General features: G+C 40.5%; 1 protein-coding gene and 1 long non-coding RNA gene across 2 annotated transcripts in view; one reads left to right on the top strand and one right to left on the bottom strand.

Annotated features, from left to right (window-relative positions):
* The window catches only part of LOC145454493 (uncharacterized), a 426,394-nt gene that overhangs the window by 284,915 nt on the left and 119,030 nt on the right, over positions 1-22,449 (top strand). The window lies entirely within an intron of this gene.
* The window catches only part of LOC145454549 (dynein axonemal heavy chain 12-like), a 57,665-nt gene that overhangs the window by 28,343 nt on the left and 6,873 nt on the right, over positions 1-22,449 (bottom strand). The window contains exons 11-40 of the mRNA XM_080332525.1: positions 21,652-21,761; positions 21,131-21,237; positions 20,601-20,755; positions 18,664-18,870; positions 18,336-18,457; positions 18,128-18,210; positions 17,521-17,681; positions 16,796-16,981; positions 16,528-16,728; positions 13,978-14,172; positions 13,482-13,603; positions 12,777-13,005; positions 12,541-12,645; positions 11,875-11,982; positions 11,693-11,813; positions 11,454-11,583; positions 11,249-11,393; positions 11,034-11,177; positions 9,325-9,471; positions 8,324-8,569; positions 7,405-7,634; positions 6,325-6,508; positions 5,436-5,660; positions 4,362-4,550; positions 2,758-2,880; positions 2,155-2,343; positions 1,846-2,032; positions 1,367-1,510; positions 1,034-1,163; positions 98-353 (exon numbers count right to left, since the gene is read on the bottom strand). Coding sequence (XP_080188651.1) covers positions 98-353; positions 1,034-1,163; positions 1,367-1,510; positions 1,846-2,032; positions 2,155-2,343; positions 2,758-2,880; positions 4,362-4,550; positions 5,436-5,660; positions 6,325-6,508; positions 7,405-7,634; positions 8,324-8,569; positions 9,325-9,471; positions 11,034-11,177; positions 11,249-11,393; positions 11,454-11,583; positions 11,693-11,813; positions 11,875-11,982; positions 12,541-12,645; positions 12,777-13,005; positions 13,482-13,603; positions 13,978-14,172; positions 16,528-16,728; positions 16,796-16,981; positions 17,521-17,681; positions 18,128-18,210; positions 18,336-18,457; positions 18,664-18,870; positions 20,601-20,755; positions 21,131-21,237; positions 21,652-21,761 — 4,881 coding nt within the window. The remainder of the gene's footprint in view (positions 1-97; positions 354-1,033; positions 1,164-1,366; positions 1,511-1,845; positions 2,033-2,154; positions 2,344-2,757; positions 2,881-4,361; positions 4,551-5,435; positions 5,661-6,324; positions 6,509-7,404; positions 7,635-8,323; positions 8,570-9,324; positions 9,472-11,033; positions 11,178-11,248; positions 11,394-11,453; positions 11,584-11,692; positions 11,814-11,874; positions 11,983-12,540; positions 12,646-12,776; positions 13,006-13,481; positions 13,604-13,977; positions 14,173-16,527; positions 16,729-16,795; positions 16,982-17,520; positions 17,682-18,127; positions 18,211-18,335; positions 18,458-18,663; positions 18,871-20,600; positions 20,756-21,130; positions 21,238-21,651; positions 21,762-22,449) is intronic.

Here is a 22,449-nt window from a genome sequence, read left to right as displayed (position 1 = left end):
TTTGCTTGAGTATTGAAATTGACTAATCTAACCACCTTTGCTTATATGCAGGGAATTACAGTAAATAAGAAAATCCAACACCACTCAGCCCACTTACTTGCATTGTAGCAGTGACAATTTGAGTACATGTCGAAAATATGTCGGTCGGAAATTCGTGTGCCTTCAAGTGAAACGACATAATCGTGCTGAAGATTTTCGTCATGGTCTCGTCGTTGAACTCGAGGGTCGAGATGATGTTGAAGTGACGCAAAAATCGGGTGGTCACCGGATTTCTGGCGCCGCCCGGTGGTCCCATGGCCGCGAGGAATATGATGTCGACCAGCGTGACTTTGGTGGTGTCTTTCAGATCGTACCTTGAGTAGAAATATGAATTTCGCCGAAGGGTTGCATGCATTTTAGCGCTAAATCAGAGGTGGCTACTATTGGTAATCGGAAGATGCGCATTTGCGACTGACGCAAAATGACTAAGCACGCCACGTATATAGCTCTTTCGCCCTGCTGCTTTGATAATTTCCCCGTTAAAGTGTTGCAATGCTATCCAAAAAAGTACTTTTTACTTCATTAATCCATTTAAAAGTATAAGAAGCAAGCAGTTTTGACTAAAAACTGTCATATAGAAGTTGAAGTGGTGTAAAAATAAAGCCACTTGATAAAGTAATGAAAGCAGGCAAGATCCACCAGATTAGTCTGAAAGAGTAACGGTACTTAATTGTCTTTTAAAGTTGTGTCTATTGGGAAAACGGCTGACCATTTTTCTGATGTGTGCAATGCAACACTACATAATAATATCACACAATGGATTAGGATTAAGACTTCGCACGGATTATGTTCAAGGTTAAGGCAAACTTATTGTTCTTATAGTTCTCACGTTGATTTTGAAGAGCACATCCCAAAATAAGTTACCAATGTTCCCGACATTCATACCTTGACAAAGCTCCCATTGTCAGATAGAAATGCTACTTAATTTCAACACAACAACACGACAATATCAGTCCCCGACTAAATCTATTGCAATGAAAATTACATCTCTCACCAATTTCCATGATCAAAGTATTGTCGCAAAAGCTCGATGGGAGGCTGTGCTCCGAACTTTTCACGTGCCGGCATATTCATGTCGTCGACAAATATAAGGCATTGCTTGCCCATCGGCGGACCAAAGACACCTGTAATGAAAAAATAATAAAAGGCATTACATAATGTCAGGAGCTTTTGCGATCAACCCCATCAAGGTTTCAGACTGAGTCTGGCCAAGTTTATAACGTTCAGTTCATCTCGCGGCCGTTCGAATTTGATTACACAAGAACTACTTATTGTGAAACAATGTCAAATACTGCCGCGTAATACACAACAAAACTTGAAGTGTTACCCTTTCTTCTCTTGTCCAGCTTGGACATGACGAGCCCTTGCGTTTGATTGGCTGTCGTTTTTGCCGAGAAGTTTACGAACGCCGGCAGGAAATCGTCTTTGGATAGGTTGTTCATCAATTTATCTTTCACGTATGCGCTTTTTCCTGCGAGTAAACAACTTTTGTAAACAACTCTGTAAGGAGTCTCTGATGACGGTGTAATAATAATGGGCTACAATTGAGCTTTGTGTTCAAATCCTATTTGATGGATATGATTTTATACAATGAAGTAAGAAAGAATGATTAGAAAATGATTGCGTTACTGAAGAATTGTGATTTTATACGATGTCTGTATTGCAATTATTATTAACAACAAAAATGATAGAAGATTGCATTTTTGGTCCTGATTTAGATTATAAAAACATTGGTAGTGAGATATATGTATAATTTTAAATTTAAATCGCATAATTAGTCTAGAAAAGTGATGCAAACAAACAAACCTGTTCCAGTCGGTCCGACAAAAAGAATGGGTCTCTTATTCTTGATGCAAATATCCATCAGGTAAGTGTATCGCGCCGTGTCCATCGTTGGCACAATGATATTTCCCGCATTGACAGATTTATCCGGCGTCAGTTCCTGTCCGCGCAGCAAATGTGTCCACGGACTCCAGTTCCCACGACCTTTCACCTGAATCAAATGCCTGGATAGTAACCATTTTGGAAAGCATCATACTATTAATTCCAGGCAGAACTCCACCAGGCCTGATTTGCGAGGAGCAAAGCGCAAGAAAAGAAATCTAAAATGCAAACCTCGTAGAAGTAGTAATACACCAAGCCCTGTTCGGGAATTTGCGTTTCAATTTTTCCGACAACAGACGGAATCGGATGTTCTTCCTTCTTGCCAGCAATCATCTCACGGAGGAATTCGGAAAAGGTCTGTCTTCCGTCTTGATTAACCAACGCGCCCACCGACCAGATGAGGGAGAATAAGAACACGCCCTGTATTGATATTATAAGTGTTTCAATGCGAGTGTTATCGAATAAAATAATACTGGGTTGATAATAATTAGTGGAACTCGTGCAAAGTAAATTACTGCAGTTTCCATGCAAAGAGGATAAGTCTTATTTTTTAGGAATGGTAAAATGCAAGTGAAATTGTCTTTGTGTCTAAAATTGTCTAACATATTCGCACCCCAAACTTGTGAACTGACTCTCATTAGGGGGCAAAAGCATAATTAAATGCGGTATTCTCGTTCAAATGTTAGCAATCATTTCATGAAGATGTTGCAATGACGTAAGCTACACAAAATCCAGTGTCACGACGAAAAGTTCACCTCATGATGATTCAATTAGACAGAGAAATGAGCTACACTTGGCAACACGCGCCCGGCATTTACTCACATAACTCCTTACCTGAATGTGCAATTTGATGCTTTTGTGGTCCGATTCGCTTTCCGGGGACACCTCCTCCTTCAAGAGCATTTCGAAGAGGTGCATGCACGAACGAATTAGATTGTGGTCTTGTGACGCCATGATCTGCAAACAAAACACTCCGGGTAAGATTACTCGTTAACTCCAAGTAAGATTTAAAAAAATATGCGCTATCACTGGATGCATCAAGTCACAATAGTGTGCGTCTGTGTCATTTACTCAAGCTCCTTTGGTTTCAGACTGACTTCATTTCTGCCCGAAACAGTTACAGATTGCAAACCGCTTACATTTACCATTTCAAATTTCGAAATCCGAATTCGACTACTTCTCGAAATGAACTATTTCCACATATGTTTTATATTATACTGGAAATGTTGTGTATCATGCATTGGTTTGTTCATATCTCATGCTGTATACGAAATGAACTATTTCTAGTGCATATTTTTTGCAGTATAGTCTCTTTTTCATTCATTTATTTTTCACTGTAAATCCTAACACTGTGCGTACTGATGAATGTGTCCTAAGGTCCATCCATCCATTTATGTGTCTGTGCCTCTATCCATCCATTATCAATCTACTTTGCTTACAACAGTGGTTCTCAACCTTTTCTTACCGCGTACCAGGGTTGTAACTAAGTCACGAGGTTCCGAGTCACAAGTCAATTTCACTTTTATAGTTTTGACTCGAGTCAAGTCGAGTCATTTTCAATTAACCACCGAGTCAAGTCCGAGACCAAGTCAGCGAGGAGAGGGTCTAGTCCGAGTCATGGTATTATGACTCGAGTCTGAGTCCAAGTCACTGTGTTGACTGCTCATTTTCAAGTTAAAGTCTTGTTAGAACCACTTTTTATAACTCGGTTTGGTGATATCGAATGGTTCGCATTTATAATATACTAATTTTCATCACTTTTAACAGTTTCTGGTCGCATTTTAATGTACCAGTACCAACAGACGAAATCCCAATCGGGTGGTGACTTTACTGTTTTTCGAAATTACAATGAAATGCCGGTCTTGGCCGTTTGAGTCTCGAGTCATATGACTTGGTTCGAGTCATGCACAATGACTTGAGTCGAGTCATTTCCGTATTTTGAGAAAATGACTCGAGTCAAGTCGAGTCATCATAAAATCGTGACTCGAGTCTGACTCGAGTTGAGTCATGACTCGAGTTATTACAACCCTGGTAGGATTATTGACATGAACGGATTAGTAAATAATTTGGCCCTGATTTTCAAAATAAATGCGGCCCACGAGTTAATTCTGCCCCTGATTATTAATAGCACACACTAATAAGGCAAAATTTATTATGATGGTCGCAATTGTTTCATCTCCTCAACTCAATAGTCAATTTGCAACTGAGTCGTATAACATATAAAGTATTTAACTACGCATTTGATGAAGTCATTTATTACAGTAGAACAAATTATGGTAACGATTTGTCAATACTGTAACTTTACTTAAAAAGAAATGCATTCACTGAAACCACTTCGATTATAGCAGGTTGAAAACCACCGGTTTGTAAACACGCGGTGATAATTCAGCAAGCTTTACGTACGCATAAGCCCGAAAAAGAGTTCAGTTCCAACTCACCTCTTTGCATTGCTTCCGGACGACCCGCAAGGAAGTCGGAACGAGCCATTCGAAGATGGCTTCGATAAAGGAGCGGTTGTCGGCGGAAAGTATCGCCGGCAAGTTATTGAGCCACGACTGAAACATGGGCTGCCATCCTAGCGAGTTCGGCTCCAGATAGATCATGCCGCATCTGCTCACTGTGGCGGGCTGAAAATACGAACATTCCGATACATGAGAAGAGATGGCCGGTAGCAAAGTAGCTTCACCTTTTCGGAGTACTAGAACATCTTTCTGTTATCGAACAGCTTGCCGGCAACTTTTACTTTTTGGGAATGTCAGAAAATGTTTTCTCTACCACTGAACCGACGTTGAATTACATGTTTCAAAATTTGCGGAGGACAACAGTTTTATTATAGCTTCCTATCATTTTTACTAGCGAAATCGACAAAGCATCCAGCAATATTGCACCTGTATACCATTTGTCAGATATAGTTCCAAAACCGTGCCTAATTTCACCACATAGACTCGTACCCAGAGGTGGTCAGCAACATAGTTCTTCTACTTTTTGATGCATTCAAGTAGGTTTATGACGTTACTTCTAATTCTACTGGAGTACCGATGCTGATTACTTTGCTCACATTAGCTGATACTGCGTCAGCCACCCAGAGATACAACAAGCTGTTCTGAGCTGACGTTGAAGGCTTTCAAACCTTGTTAACTATCTATCCCCACTTATCATCACTTATAAATTGTCAGGAAGAGGTGCCAGTGTACAACAATTTGTGATAACACAGTGTCTTTATACTTGATACAATGTCCAGCTTTTCCGTCCTATGCAGTTATTACTTGTAAATTGTTAGGCAGAGATGCCAGTGTACGACAATTAGTGATAATTCAGTGTCCGATTCTTCCGTCGTATGTAGCTACCTTTTAGGCGTAACTCATACAGCTATCAACCTGTAATTATTACTAATAAGTAGCGTATTATCCTTATATAACTTAATACAACCAAATACTCCAACAGCAGACCGCCTTTACACTAAATTCTGCATCCGACATAAAACGCTAGCTACCCTGCGACTCAAAACTTACCGAGGCTTGCGACAGATCTTGCGTCTCGAAGATCAAACTCATGACGTTCGTCATCTGAATGATTTCACCCGACATGAGACACAGCTTCTTATTGTCGTCGAGCACGGTGTTCATGGATTCGATCCACAGGGTGTCGATAGGGCCGTCGAAAACCACCCATTTCCTGTCCGTGGTGTCGGTGCTCGAGAATTTACGGAAGGTATTCGCTACGTTGCCGTCAGTCCACTAAAGTTAATTGTTAAATAGAAAATTAATATTGTACAAAGAACCATGTTACAACGTGAAATTAGTGAATTCAAGACATAGAGAGAGAGAGAGACTAATATCTTACAATCCAACCGAAATACATAACAAAGAAACAATAACAAAAACGATACACTCATGCACACACAGTATTTGGTAGAGGGTAGGAATGATCGATATGGCCTTATTCAATTCAATTCAATTTATTAATAACAATATCATCATTCAATGCAGCACAAGACCGCGATACAATGAAAAGACAGGAAGGTGTCGAAACGACTTGGAGTAGTCTTAAAAATCGGACACCCAACTGGCCTAGACGATGTAAAAAGGAGGCATGCACACTGAATGAAAAGTAAAGGAAGATAATATAAAAGGAAAGCGACAAAAAAAGGTGGCATGTGTCGGAACGCGAGATCGATATGTCAGGTCACAGGTCAGGTCAAGTACAGGCCGTGCATGTGGTGTGAGATTGTGGAAAGGTTGTTAACCCCTGCTCTACATGGATAGTGATTCCACATATTTCTAGGTAACTTGAAGCAAATATATAGGACTGGAATGGTTAATATATCAATGAAAGGTAATCAAGTCCTCTTTCAAATCTTTGATATGGCATTTCACGGATATGTTGCAGTAGGGAACTCACCTCGTGCGAGACAGGGTCGAACTGACCAAACAATTGACCCATTGTGACGGCTTTCGGATTGATCGTCTTGTAAATGACTTTGTCTTCTTCGTTCTGCCCTCGTTCGTTGAGTAACGACAGAACGTCGGCGAGAACGTGCAGACATTTTGTCTTGCCGGAGAACGGATCTCCCACCAACATGAAACTGAAATGACATCATGCGAAAGTTAATCGTTTAATCACAATCGGTTTTCGTACATAGCCGATGGAACAGGATTGTAATGACTCTACTCGAGTCACGATTTTTTAATGACTCTACTTGACTCGAGTCATTTTTGCAAAAGCGTAAAATGACTCGGCTCGAGTTAATTTCTGTATTGACTCGATTTGTACTCGAGCCATTGACTCGAGACTAGGACGACCAAGACAGACATTTCATTGCAACTTCAAAGAATGGTAAAGTCACCACATTATTGGTATTTCGTCTATCAGTCCTGATACTTGAAAAAATAGGGCCAGAAAGTGTTAGGACTGAGTAAAATCACGAAATTATGAATAGCTTCTTGGAGGTACAGAACTTCAATTCACAATTGAATAGTATATTCATATTGAAATGAATATACTATTCAATTGGATATTATGAATGCGAGCCATTCTATATCACTCGAGCAGAGTTGAAAAAAGTGGACTGAACTCAAAACCGAACAGTAAACACAATGACTTGGACTTGGACTCGAGTCACAACACTATGACTCGGACTCGACCCTCTACTCACTGACTTGGACTCGTACTTGACTCGGTGGTGGATTGAAAATGACTCGACTCGACTCGAGTCAAAACTATAAAAGTGAGATTGACTTGGAATCTTGTGACTTGGTTACAGCCCTGCCATGGAGTATTGGCTATCAATCTGGATGATAAAATACCACTCAAGTATGTAGACAAAAGCAACCTGAGCACAAAAAGTAGAAGTACTTTGTTACCAACCACCTATGGAATTGCGACAGATAGAATATTACTTCTTATAAAGCCCCCGATTAGAACTCAAAAGGCTTGCACTAACTTAAACTCCATGACTTCATTAAACTTGCCATCACTGACCCGTGTCGTACGATCATCATCTCGTAGGTCTGTATCAATTTCTCCATAAAGACAGGCGCGGGCTGGATCTTGTGTTTTTCGCACATTTCCTTCACGGTGTCGATAAAGATTCGGTAATCGGCCTCCGGCAGACGCACGCCGGGGAACAGATCGGAAGTGATGCCACGGAAAAGCGGTATGTCGTGGGACAAGAATTTCGGCAGGTTCACGTCCTGGATGGATCTCAAAAGCTGGAAAAAAGGGTGGAAACCGATAAGAAGTCGGTGAATTAAGAATTAAACCAAAATACAACTATGAAGACATCACCGGTGTCTTGTTGTTTATTGCTGGACGGTTGCATCAGGTTTTAAAGAAGTTAAAATTGGATCTTAATCAGAGGGAAATATAGGGTAGAAACTATCGGTAAGGGTTTGGTTATTTATAAAGACGAATTTGTCTCGTATACCGTAATTGTGAGTTGTTATATGCAGTTCGCGAGTCCGTGTACTTGTCATTATTAGATCAACAAAAACGGTGCAACGAAAATATTCTTAATATAATGATTTGGATTTTGGTTTACCGTATGTACTGACGTTGGCTCCTGAGAGTCGGTCGAAGAGCCTTGAATGGAATAAATTTGGCAGCGTTAACACATTGTTCGTTACAATTTCGAATGTTTCTACCACCAGAATCTGTGCGTTTGCAACAGTTTATCCATAAATCAACATTCCCTCTCAATTTAAGGGAAACAAGAACAAAAACTACCTGTATCCTGCTTGTGGTTGGACGCGGAAAGAGACAAATTGAAAAAAGACTTGCAGATAGCAGTGAATGCAACGAATTTAGTCGACCAATGGAAACCCTTTTGTATCACTTTCACGACTCTTTTATTGTTACCAGCGAACTATTGAGCAACATGAAAGACACACAAATAACCTACCAGAATGTCCTCATTTTCGTCAGGAAACTTCAACTTCAAATTGGCGGCAGCCACCAGGACAGCTTTCACGGCCCGCATACCGTAATCGTAATGGAACTGACTGGACAGTTGTTCCGAGCAGAGCCGGTACGTCATCACGATTTTCACCGACAAGTTACGGGCGTCCAGAAAGCCGCAAGAGTACAACGAGATCTCGGCGATCAGTGCGTAATCAGGCACCATCATGGCGACCGTTCGGAAAAGCACCTGAAAGGAAAACATGTCCCTGTTTACAGCTTGAAGAGCAGTGATGACCGCTCCTGCCAGAATGCAGGTTTTAATAACTTCCCTTGAGAATATATTTGAAACTCGAACAACTATGCGATTTGGCATATATCAATTTCAAACGAAAAACAGATATAGTCAAGTACGACGCGATAATGTAAAATTTTTAAGATGCAATACATATTCTGAATTGCAACGATTGTAACTATACGTTGACAAGACAATCAGACAAAAACAAAAGTTGAAACAAATTACAAATATGTCAGCTAACAATGATTCCTTTGTTTTACAGAGATCGGGATAATTCAATCGCAAAAATATTGGTCCCAATCTCCAGAGTGTGAATGTTCACTGTTCAGCCTTCCAAAGCACAGGTAAAGGGAGAAAATTCGAAGTCCGGTAAAGTATTCAATCAAGCAGCATTAAAAAGTAGCTTGGGACAATAGGACTCCAATCACCAATAGTTGTTGACAACATTTTAACTCACGTGATCACCAGAGCTAAGACAAGAAAGCCAGCAATGCAATGAAAAGGTACACGGTTACATGGTTAACGCATAAGAGCTACATTGTTCATTGGTCATGAGGACAGTGAAAACGTACTTATAATCAACTAAAACTGGCACGTTAAAAGTGTATGATTTGTAATTGAAGTCAGCTCTAATGCAAACAAAATCAATGACACAAGAATACCAATTAGAATCAACTGCTGGATTTTACAAATTTGCATTTCGTCACCTTGAGATTATCGGGCAATTCGGATCTGCCGGCGTAACCTGGATTCATCGTGATTGCAACAAAGCAGTTTGGATTCAGTTTCAGCTCTGTTCCTTCAAACAAGAAATATTCCTGGTGGGTCTGAATGGCCCGTTGGATGCATAACATCTGAAACAGAAAGATGGTAGCTATTTTTAGAAAGACATATATAATTCTGGTGCCGGTACTAGAAAACATAGACGTTTACTACTTAACTTAAATTTGAGTACTCAAATTGCTATGTCCAGCACTATAAATAAGACTCGGACATCGTAATCTTTGTGCGCATAGATACATGACCAGGCCGTGTTATTTTTGGCATATGCCAAAACTGCCAAAAATAACTTATTTTTGGCATTTTTCGATTTTTATTTTTGCCAGTTTTGGCATCGTCCTCTAAATAGATAGTTTCAGCCTCGAATTAGTCACAAAAACGCTTTATTTGGGCTAGTTTGTCAAAAGACACCACAAAATCTGCAGCATCCACGTATAATCAGTGCCAACGAACAATAAGAAGAAGAAAAAACCTAACGATTTCATCGGTTAATAATATCAAACGAAACCACAAAATGTGCAGTATCCATCGGAATCGGTGCCAATGAGCAAAAAAAAAGAAAGAAAAGCCTAACAAACACGCTCAACAGCTGATTGTTACAGCTGTTGAATAGACTTAAATCGTTTGCACTGTAACAGTGCTTCCAAACTCATGTCAGCTAAGTTTCTCCTAAATTCATTTCTCGCCCAGCGAATCTGGGAAATATCGGCTTCAACAGTAGCCGCTGAGGGAAAGAATGTTGCCAGTCATCCACAAAAGGTTTTCAGAGCTTCAAAATCTTTGGAGGGCCGAACCGGCTTCCATGCATCATGAAAAGAGATCACTTCGCCAGTGCCATCGATCGCATCGCGGAAAGAATTTTCTTCCCGATCCTTTTCCAGGAGTTTCCTGTGTTGTCTCTGAACACATTCTATTTAGTAGCCCGACTATCATTTCTCCTTCAGTCTACCGATATATTTTCGGGGGACTTTTGTCACTTCAGGTGGCTTTAATATTACCAACTCGCATGGAATAGTCCTGGGAAGGTTAGATTGTTTAAGAACATTAACGCAACAAGACTGTCTGGAAAAACGAGCCTATGCAGCTCAGAAATAGCCAAACAGTTTGTTGCGTCACCATGCTCAACTCGTTCGCGATGCAAAAACCGTGGTTGATTTTGGGGGTTCCAGTTCCATGAGCAGAATATAATTTATATTTTAATAATCAGTACTGCGGCAGCTTCTTATTGATACCCGTTTTATCAAATTTAGCGCTCGACAAGCCCGTCAAAAATGGCCGTAAAATTGCCTTTGGACAAATGGAAAGTATGACGTAAACCAAATGCAGTCAGCCGTTCAATCTCGCTGTACCCACACCATTTAGGACACCATGCTTTCACCCCTAATGGGTAGGCTGGACCCATATTAAGAAACCTGCCTTTCACAAACGCTCTTTTCGCTTGTAAAGCGGTCCTGTTAACACAACACCATGAACGAAATACACTATTTGGCAGGCCGTGTTATTTTTGGCATATGCCAAAAATTGCTTATTTTTGGCATTTTCAAATTTTTATTTTTGGCAGTTTTGGCATCTGGCTCCTGAAATGCCAAAAATAACACGGCCTGTACATGACCCAAACAAATTCAATATGGTATACCTGTTGAGCAATGACGCTCAGCACTTCAAGTTCAATTCTGTTGAATTCGTCGAAACAAGCCCAAGCTCCAGACGAGGCCAAGCCTTTGAAGAATTTTCCCATAGCCAAGTAGTCGAGACCGTCCGAGCAATTGAATACGACGCACTAAAGCAAAATGGAAAAGTGTTACACTCATGCAGTGAACAACTTGGACAGTATTTGAAAACATAGAATACCTGCACTGCCAGAGCTTTGGCGAGATCTTTTGTGGTTTCTGTCTTACCAGTACCAGCTGGACCTTCCGGGGCACCACCAAGATTGAGGTAAAATGCACCGACCAGGGTACGGTAGCAACGATCGGTCAACGGTGTGATAACGAGTCTATTTAATATACATGGTTACTGTTGTCTTATTACCGGGAAAACACCGAACCGATATCACCTGGGTGAATTTCCGAGATATTCATAAGCATATTTGACGTCGGCGTTAATAATATGCGCCCGGGCATTTTCGTTTTGCCAGTAATAACGCAGTTGGGCAAGCCAGTTGAAATCGTTTTCGGTCGACACGCCTGTTCAAAAAGCCAACAGTCAGTAAAATGGAAGGGTGTACGGAATATGTATTTTCGTATATTTTCAAGTGGATTGCCTCTGTCTGTATTGAGGAAAGAACGGCAATACCTTTGTCTATCATATCCTGGATGACATCTCGTGCGTGCACGTCAATAGTCACCAAAGCGCCGAGAGTGATTCGCGTCTGTTTCAACAGCTTGCCTCGGACCAAATTGACAATATCACCGAGCTGTTATGTATGGGAAAAATTTTAATTTTCTCATTATAGTAACAACTACCGTATACTGTACCTGTGCGACTAGTGTTTGATAGTAATCTTTGAGACCTTGGTTGCCGCCGTCGCGTATCGCGTCGTGAACTTCGTAAGTCCAGTACATTTGCGAGACGTAGAGCACGATCTCAAAGAAAAAGGTTCGATGTAAAATTATGGTCCCTAATTCTTGACTGTTAACCGAGTCTGGGATTCTAGTCACGGAAAGCCAAAGGTTTCGCAGGTGAATCACGGCGGCACAGACGCCCGAAAAGACAGCCCAATGTTTTTTATTTCAACCAAGTCTTAAGATTTCAGCCATAAAATAGTGGCGGTTTCACAATTAGTACTGAAGTGACACTCAAGTAGAAGTAGAAGTGCCATCATAAATTCCTACTCAAGTACAAATAACACTAGCGATTTCCAAGCCACTAAAAACGTAAGTATTCTAGGCGCAGTTTCCCTAAAACACTGAAAACTGAAGAAGTGGGAGTAGCCTAAAAATGTAACCACTTGTGTAATTTCATGTGGCAAGAACGACTTGAATAAACATAAGTAATTCGTGACTGAACAATCCCTCTAACGCATCTCATCAACAGTATTTGCAAAACCACGACGTTTATTGAGAAAATTGTACTATCAGCTGTTAATTCAGCCAACACAAAATTCTGGAGAGACATTCTCAAGTACAAAAAGACGCTAATACCTGCCCAGGCCATTCTTGGACCCATTCAGGTCTCGGCTCATTGCTGTATGCTTCCTTGGCGTTGATGATGACATCGCGAACTGACTTCAACATCACATCTTCCACCTGAGCAAGAATCACAATGTATTCACAATCGTCAAATGTCACAATTATTCATACACAGAGTATTTTATTACCGACTACCTCTGTTTATACGGTAAGGAAACCAAAATCGGTGGTTGTATTATTCTACCGACCTGTAGCAGCCATTTCTCGACGGCGCCTCTGGCTGCGGAGGTGGAGATCAGCTCTACAAATTGAACGACTTCTCCCTCGCTGCTGAACATGGCCTTGATGTCGAGATTGTCGAGGAACTGCAGCTTGGCGATGCCTTCGAAACACTTTTTGAGATGGGGCTGCACGCGAGTCGGGTCTTTCGTTTCCGACAAGATCTCCAGCATTTCGTCGTTGGACAGGAAGAAGAATCTGCGAGCGGCGTCGGAAAATTAAGAAGCCCGCGCGTATCGCGGTAGAGTGGCCAAATATAGACTTTCCAGACAGGGGGCGATGGCTTTGTCAATGTAATCGATAGCGATTGGGATTACTTCTAAAACGCGGGATTACGGTTATGATTATAGAAATATTGCATGGTAGTGGATGGCAATCAAGATTGCCAAAAATTGCGCAGTATTCGATTACGATAAAGATTTCAGTAAAATTGCGGATTAGTCAATTAGGACTAAAATTACCACAATATATTGAGCAGTATTCAATTGCAATTCTCGGAAAATTGCGCAGTAGTCAACTATGATTAAGATTCCCCATAATATTACACAGTATCAATTACGATTGCGAAAATACTGCACAGTGGTCGATTACAATGAAGATTACCCAAGAATTGTGCAGTAGTCGATTACGATTACTAAAAAGTTGTGCAGTAGTCGAATTCAAGAAGATCTTACCTTGGGAAGAACAATCTCTTTTTCTCCAGATACGCATTCAGTCCCTTCATGATTTTGTCGAGCAGGACATTGCTGTTTTGTAGCTTTTCCAATAAACCTTTCATGGAAGTGGCAGCCATCACCTGTCACAAGATAGAATTATGTCTCCTCACTCATTCGATATCTCGCCGATTCGATTGATTCATGCCGACAGAATGAAATGAAAGGGTCAAAATGACTTGGTGAGATGTCTAACAATTAAATACACAGCAACAAAATAAGAAATTATCACACGGTAACAGCAGGGAGTGGTAAGTTGAGTGAAGGTCATGCCACAGTATAAATTGTACAAAATTGATATCCCACAGAGAGGACGTGGTTAGTAATTTTATATATCGCGAGCCCGTATTCGCACAGCGTACAAGATTTTTTGATCAAAACACTTCAATCACCGCCAAGAATCAATGTTGTTTCATTTGGGTTTACCGGAACCCGGGATAACTTCTCTCATACTAACGTGCGGATCCCTCATGGTGAATTTCATGATTTCCTTCCATGTCTTATCAATGATCTGGAAGAGACGCCCTTCTTCTGGCATCTGCTGCATGATGTCCTCCGAGCTGAAGATGGGCTCCAGGTAGAGCCATTGCGACTGGACTTTGAGCCACTCATCAATCGTGTCTTGAATTAGCAGGAGACGTTCCTCCCATATCTGAAGAAAAAAAATAGATTCTTACGACACGGTTATTTAGGAATAAAGCCGATTTGCGGCAGGGTTGTAATGACTCGAGTCGCGATTTTTTGGTGACTCGACTTGAGTCAAGTCATTTTCTTAAAAATGAAAAATGACTCGACTTGAGTCAATTTGTGTATTGACTCGACTTGTACTGTAGTCATTGCGCATGACTCGGACCAAGTCATATGACAGGCATTTGATTGTAATTTCGAAGAATAATAAAGTTATCACACTATTATTATTACGTCTATCAGTACTGGTACTTGAAGATGCTACCAGAAACTGCTAAAAGTGAGGAATATTAGTATATTATGAATGCGAAACATTCGATATCACCTAGCAGAGTTGTAAAAAGTGGGTTTCACATCACATTAACTCGAAACTGAACAGACAACACAATGATTTGGACTCGGACTCGACACTCTACTCCAGTGGTTCTCAACCTTTTTGACTTCGCGGACCCCTTTTGACCGTCACGGACCCTCGCGGACCCCTCAAGTTTTAGTACAATTTTAGCTCTATTATGGTGCAACCTTCATCTGTCTTGTGCAAATATGAACTGTAGGCTTGTGATAAACAGCAATATATTGATTTTTCTTGAAGATAACATCATACTAGTTATGTAGAAATTGGTGGACTTTTGTTATTTCAAAGCTAATTTTGCTGCTGTATTTCTTGAAGTACGTGGTCATGTCTTGAAAATCCGCGTCTTCGTTTTGACATGAACGAGGAGTGCCGAAAACCATTTACACAAAGATAGATGGAGGCTAATGCAATATTAACGCATAACGCTTCCGACGATACTTTTGGTGTGATCGCAACATTTATGGCACCAAAATGAAGAAACACATATTTTATGAACATATCACGTCCAGCATCTAGCGCAGGGACGGGCAACATACAGACCGCTGGCCGTATTCGGCCTGCAACGACATTTTGATCGGCCCGCAGAGAGTTTCTACCGTAAAAGTGAAATCCTAATCTAAAAGTATAGAAAATTTTATGCACCAAAGTATGGATCCAAGTTTCCAACCAGAGAAAGACTGTCATGAAACGATTTGTTCTGTTCGGGTTTAAATATATATTAAACGAGCAAACATTTTCGACCATGAACAATTGAACATTAACAAGACAAGGCTGCATACCAATATAACTGGTGATATGAATTTCAGGGTTGGAGCGTAATGCTTTGATAGTAACGAAACACTCCTTGTTCATCAAAAAATCAGCCTTGTCGATAGGGCATCCGCAATAAGCATGCTCAAAATCTGATAGCCAAGCTTTAAGAGTAGGTATATCATTGTCCGATTCATGACGAGTGTCAGCCGAAAATATTCGGGCTCATTTCAATATGAATATACTATTCAATTGTATATTAAAGTTCTGTACCTCCAAGAAGCTGTTCCCTGCATTGGGCCAAATTATGGAAATACTTCGGAAATTTTTATTTCAAACGACTGTTCACTAATTTGATGAGACTGCTAACTTCAAATCGAAAAGGTTTCGCAGACATTACGAAGTCACCCTGATTGACGTTACTATCTCCATATTTTTATTTTTTCCACAAACCCCAACAAAACATCTCTAAACAGCAATTTGTTTGTATCAGCAGGTTATAGGAAAATTGGCAATGAAAATGAGTTTCCACACTACGATAGTCCATGTCAGACGATTATGATGATGATATGAGTCATGAGGTTTTAGCAGTTGTGGTGCGAAACTGCCTCATGCTTTCTCAAATTAAAAAATAAAATAAAAATTAGGTTATCAACCATTTTAAAAATTTAGAGGTCTCGCGGACCCCCTGAAATTGCTTCGCGGACCCCCAGTTGAGAACCGCTGCTCTACTCACTGACTTGGACTCCGACTTGACTCGGTGGTGAATTGAAAACGACTCGACTTGACTCGAGTCAAAACTATAAAAGTGAGATTGACTTGAGACTCGGAACCTTGTGACTTGGTTACAACCCTGATTTGCGGAAATCGAAAAATCGTTGGGAGTATCCATAAATAAGCGGAGGCTTCAATACATTCACTGATGCCTACTAATAATATGTCAATATTTGCAAAAAAAGGACTCACATTATTGAGCATCAGGCTGATGATATCAAAATTGTTTACCGCACTCATGTTATTGCTACAGACGACCGCGTTGACACAACCATATTTGGGGCAGACATTTTTTTTCTTGACAAATACATGCCACCCCAGAAAGACTATTAAGCAACAGTTGAATCGCAAGGTCGCAATAATCTCGAGTACCGCACGGTACCTACAGTATCTGCATCACTCCGGATAGTAAATTGAAGATCAACAGATATCCATACTCACCTTAATCTCAACTTCAAACGGTTTGATGAAAGGCGAGCCTCTCATGGTCTGCGTTTTGACAATTTGATCGTCCAGCATAGTTTGAACATCGTCTACCGACGACAATATCGAAACTCCTGAGTCTCTGTATTCCAAAGTGTTGAACATCATATTTTCCCATTCACCCTGCATTCTAACCAAGGCCTTCTCCAACGAAAATTCCTGTTCAAATCCAACGAAATTGAGTCAAAACAAGCGAGAATACAGATCCAAACTCGGGTCGTATTACCTTGCTTGCAGCGCCGCTGATAGCTTCAAACTCCTCCATGTGCGGTCCCAGGTTTTTCTTGAGCGTTTTCCTCAGCGTGGTACCGGCGTCCGGGGTCAAATCTTCGCCGTAGATTTCAGACATCTTCTCCCAATGCCTGGCGCGAATGCCAGGATTGCAGAGTGTCGTGATGAGGGGTATGTGTTCCTGGAAGAAAATAATAATCAGTGGAATCAAACGATTGTTCTCGTATATTACAACCAGATCATGCAAAGAAGATACACTTGTTTGATACAGGTGTGAAGATCAAGGTTATACAGATAATTCCCATCCGATACCGAATACTATGTGTTTTTCTATATCCTCATATATGCTGTCTGTTTGCTATTATTTTAGTTGGTTGAAAAAATAAATATTCTCTCTCTTTCATATTAATCATGACCGTAACATTGGTACGAAAAATATTGGCAAGCACAGCAATACTTAGAGTTTAGATATAGAAAGAACAAAAAATGTTACTATCGGGTATGATACCTAAATGAAGTGGAAAATTGTTTTACAAGCGTACGATTTCTAAAGCGATTTCACAGCCAATTTTTGTGTTAAGCGTCAATAGTCTGCACATCTCATGGCGTGCCATTGCTAATAACTGCATTTATAACTTCTACCAACTTCGTCACATATCAAGTATATTGAGCGGGCCGCCTCACGAGTTGGATTTAGTGTTCGTAATTCGAAGTGCTTACTTTGAACTCTTTGACGGATTCCATCACCGTGCTACATAAGTTGATGATGACATCGTCCTTTTTATCGGAATCATCCGCCTCGCCGACTTTTCTACGTCTTGTCGTGGCCTTTCTCTTTTCTTCGTCGGCCTTTTTCTTTTTTTGTGCAAACGTTTTGTTGGCTGTAAATTAAAAGCATGACTTGGAACATGTTCAGTACGCGACAATTTCCCAACACCAAACATCTGTGAGCCGAATCTTATAGGGGGTTACTCGATTTTGCTTTGAATATTGTATATCAATGAATCATCAGCCACAACAGATTCTAATGAATGAATACTAGTCCGCGCTCGAGATTACCATACCATGATCTGACATATCTATTTTGCCTACTGATGCATGTCACTTTATTATTCATCCCTTGTCTTTTGATGCTATCTTCTGTTACTTTTCATTCAGTGTGCAAGACTCATAGTGGATGTGTGTCTCATTGTAAGACTACTACAGTTATTTTGACCAGGTTCACACATAAAGTTTGGTGGATGGTTCAGAAAGAAATCAAGGCTCCATGCGCATCATCAGCCATTTAAAACACAAAAGAACGATGAGATTGGTAGGAGCTCTGTACCTTTGTATATTTCTCTCCAAAATTCATCCACTTCCGCCTCAATCACTTCGCCTTCCAGCTTCATAAACTCGCCGTCCATCCAGCTGAAATTGGCAAACGTTTCATTGTTAAACCTAGAACACGTCAGCGGTATTCTTTGCATCACAAATTGATCGATGAAACTTTCGACAGTATTTGGGATATTACATCGGGCGCAATGGAATCTCACCGTTTCTCGGCCTTCTGCCATTTCAGCACGGTGGTGTACAGTTTTTGGAAAGGCTCCATCGAAACTTGGATGTTGTCGATTTCGGGATAGTTGGTTTGTTCCCATTTGAAAAGCTCTTCTTCCTAAAAATTGATTGTTCAGAAGATCGTTCAATAGATAATGAAAATGCAGCGCTGGAAACCGTCTAAATCACAACGTCCGTAAACATTGCAACCACTGGAAGCCAGCTGGTTTAGTTTATAAAAAAACAGGCCTACCACCTTCTTATCAGCAGACTGAGAACACATTACATGGGATAAAGGGCGATTAGGAATGAATCTTTGCAAACCTTATTAATGAAAGATATCTGCTCCTGGGTTTCGGCCAGTCTCTTTTGCACAGTGCGGACATCGTTCACGTACTGCTGCATGAGGTCGAGTTCACCGCATTCATTGAATTCGTCCACTCTTCTCGTCAATTTCTCGAGTTCGATCATGACACGCTCCCGTTTCTGCAGCAGCTCTTGCTCGCCGGCGCGTTTCGAAGCTTCGACGAGCTGAATTTAAAAGTCCATCGGATTATTAGGGAGTATAATAGGTCTGTACAATACAATGGAACTGACAAATTTTCCCGTACAGATTTCAATGCCTACTCTGCCGTTACGATCTAAAACGTCTCGAGCTTCAGGTGAGCCATGTCATTTTATGTCGTAAAAACCAAAGTTTATGAGTAAATGTGAACCAGAAGTAATAATGTATATCCAGCTAACGAGTGAAACACTTTTCTTGGCCTACTAGTGCTCATTAATGTTGGTAAAATTGTAGGCTACACAATATGGCTAACCTGGGATAGTCAATGATATAGTTCCGGTTTCTCACGTGGAAAAAAATGATGCTGATAATCCTGATTTAGTCAAGAAAAGAAAATTGATATATCCTCTCAAGTACAAGCATCAATACGACAGCCCCACATCCCATGATTATGATAATTTAATGCCTGACGGACTGACCATAGAACACTCAATTTTGAAAACACATATTTACGGTAGCGCCCAGAGGTGGTCAGTAACAAAGTACTTCTACTTTTTCGAAGAACTCATGTAGTTTTCCTCTACTTTTGGTACTTACTCAAGTATATCTTTTTTTCATTACTTCTACTTCATAATATTTTGTGAAATACTTACTTACGTTTCGCTATTTTCAGTTTGTCAAGTAGAAGTAGTTTAATCCCCCAATAGAAAAGATAGCCTAAGGAATTTCGGGGCTGTTTTAACGAAAGTTTTGCTGAATATAATTTAGATACCGGGTTGCGTGGTTACGTTCACGCCGCATTGTCGCCTATATCGAATATTTCATCACAGTAAGTATGGCCTCCGTAACGTTTGAAACTACCGTTTCGCAATCTTGCAATTACCTATTATACCTAGCAGCCCATGACGTGTCCTAATCTAGAAAAGAGGACTTTGACTTTTTTTAACGTTAGACTGGTTTTAGCGGACCACAGTTGAAACTTTCTGGACAGAAGACATGAAATATATTTTCCGCTTTTTAGAAGTAGTATTTGTATTATTCTTTCAATTACGAGTGTTATACGTTGAGTTCTAATTATAATTTCAGTTCTTTTGTTTGGAGAACAAACAAGTTAGAGTATAAAATCAAGTGTAGTAATGCCTTATATTTACCGAAAATAAAGCTATACGGTACACAATATGGCATTTTACGATCTGTCATATTTTTAAATAACGTGTACTAATCGCGGAAAATGTTAAAGCCATATCTAACACAATTTATCCGTATTGCTTTTGACTGAACTAGGGGCCTTATAATATGGGGAGGTTGCCGTGCCGTGATTTTCTCTAAAACCGAGTGTTCGAGTAAACAAAGGATTAGTATCACATTTCCATATCAATACCATCATTTAGATCCCATGATGCAGACGAATGCTTATCCTGTCAAAAATTGACCCTTCCTGGGATGCATCAATATGAATCAAGCTCTCTACACCTTCCGCATAGCGCAATTTGCAGCTTTGACAGTCCATGCGAACGAATTACGATCGTTTTCACAACAACTTACTTGAGTACATTTGAAGTCAGTGAATTCTACTTCTACTTCAAGTAGCTTTAGGTTGCTTATGAAATAAGTACTTCTACTCGTACTTGAGTAGATTTTTTCGTCGCTAGTTCTACTTCTACTTGAGTAGCTTTCTTGACTACTTTGACCACCTCTGGTAGCGCCACACCAGTTATTTTAGATAATACAAGCCGCGCTGTGCGGGCATCTTCACCTCGTCGTTTGCCTCGAATATCGGGTTGATGTTACTCGGCCACGTCAGCACCGTGCTGTTGAGTTGAATGTCTTTTTCGGAAAACATGTACATGTCCAGCAGGAAATTCAGTCTCTTCCTGCATTCGCCGATTCTCTCGCCGAGCTCCGTGACACCTGCGACGGAGATGAAAAGCTGATATATCTCCATCACCTGACTTACGCCTACAATTCAATACTGGGAGACTGAAAACTGCCAAGCTAGACTGTACTGAGAGTCTGAGACTGAAACTAGCGGCAGTTCGAATACAGTGCCCTTCTAAGGAAAATGGCTGCTGCCAATAATGTTTTCACACCTTCAACTTTACTTTCAAGCCTCATCATATTCAGAGATCAGTCCCCTTCAACGACGAAACACCGTGAATGGATCGACATACAACGAGTAGGACCCAGAACTTTATGTTGGTGATAACATGGGTCGCCAGAAATGTCGTAACAAAATCGCCAGAAGATCGGGTACGTATTTGGAGACCAAAAAAAAGTAATTCTTACCGGCGGTACGGGCGTTTTGAACGTAATCGATCATTTCCATCATTTCCTCGCTGTTGGCAGGCTTTCTTGTTGCCCGTTCCTTGATCTCTTCAAATCGCGCGCATATCCTGCGAGATAATCAATATTAGAAAAGTCCATTTGGGACTAGATGATTAGACACTTACACGGGTGTTTACAGAAATATATCCGAAATGCATAATAGTTGGTAATTCGTTAACAAACTTTGAGTATAATGTCAACAGTTAGCTGGGTACAGAGCAGATGAGTAGCCAGTAGGTGAATATAGCCAACCACCTCTAGCAACGTCATTTTGCCTCTAACCCAAACTTTCATTCTGGCTACGTCTCTGATATTGACAACATTGTAGTATCCAATTCTTGGTGTTGACGCTATGACATCATTGAAAGCTCATTTGCTCTTTTGCAGTAATGGGTTTGGTTCAATTTTTAGTTCAAACAACATTAGTACTCCAAATTAAAACAGCGGGAGCAATATTAATGGCGGCTCGGCATCACACTCACTCTTCATTGTCAGTTCTGTGATCTTTACTCAATCTGTTCAGCAGTGTGTCTGCATGTTTTCTGGAATATTCCATTAACGCCCGCTTCAAGTCATCGCAATCCACTTTGACCTTTGACAAAATAGGAGTATCACAGGCAAATCTGCAGCGATCGACCTGCAGACCAGGGTTTCCATTTTTTGCACAGACAAATTGTTAAAATCTGGTCGTATTTTTCGACGGTCGGTAATGAGCAAATCTGTTTCATGGTCAAACCATATTTGTCCATGAAAATCAATAGACTTTACAGCCAAAATGCCGGGCAGTTTAACACAGGGATTACGCATGATATGGCATCAAACAACCTAAAGATCTTCAACTCAGTTTATTATTAACAATTTCATCATTTCAGTACACCACAAGACTACGATACAATGAAAAAATAGAAAGGTGTCGAAACAACTTGGAATAGTCTTTGAAATCGGACATCCACCTGACACCCATCTTGGCTGCTTTCACACCTTATTTAACGTCCACTTGCAAAGTTGGAATTTTATTTATCATACGAGCTTTCGGAGCTCCGCTCCTTCATCAGGTGTTAAAGTGGAAGCAACGCAAAAAGATTTTGAATTCACCAGAGGTGGTCAAAGTAGTCACCGTTGCTACTCAAGTTGAGTAGAAGTAACGCCGGAATTTCTACTCAAGTAGAAGTGGTGGTTCACAAGTAAGTAAGTAAGTAGGTATTCTACGCTTATTTTTGCCTACAAAACCGAAAACTGTCAAGTAGTAGAAGTAGTCTAAAATCATAACTGCTTGAAAA

The sequence above is a fragment of the Botryllus schlosseri genome, chromosome 13, assembly GCF_051294905.1.
Source record: "Botryllus schlosseri isolate E-star chromosome 13, Bs_hap1, whole genome shotgun sequence".
Classification (NCBI taxonomy): domain Eukaryota; kingdom Metazoa; phylum Chordata; class Ascidiacea; order Stolidobranchia; family Styelidae; genus Botryllus; species Botryllus schlosseri.
Note: the sequence above shows the minus strand (reverse complement) of the source record. Positions and strands in the feature narration are given on the sequence as shown.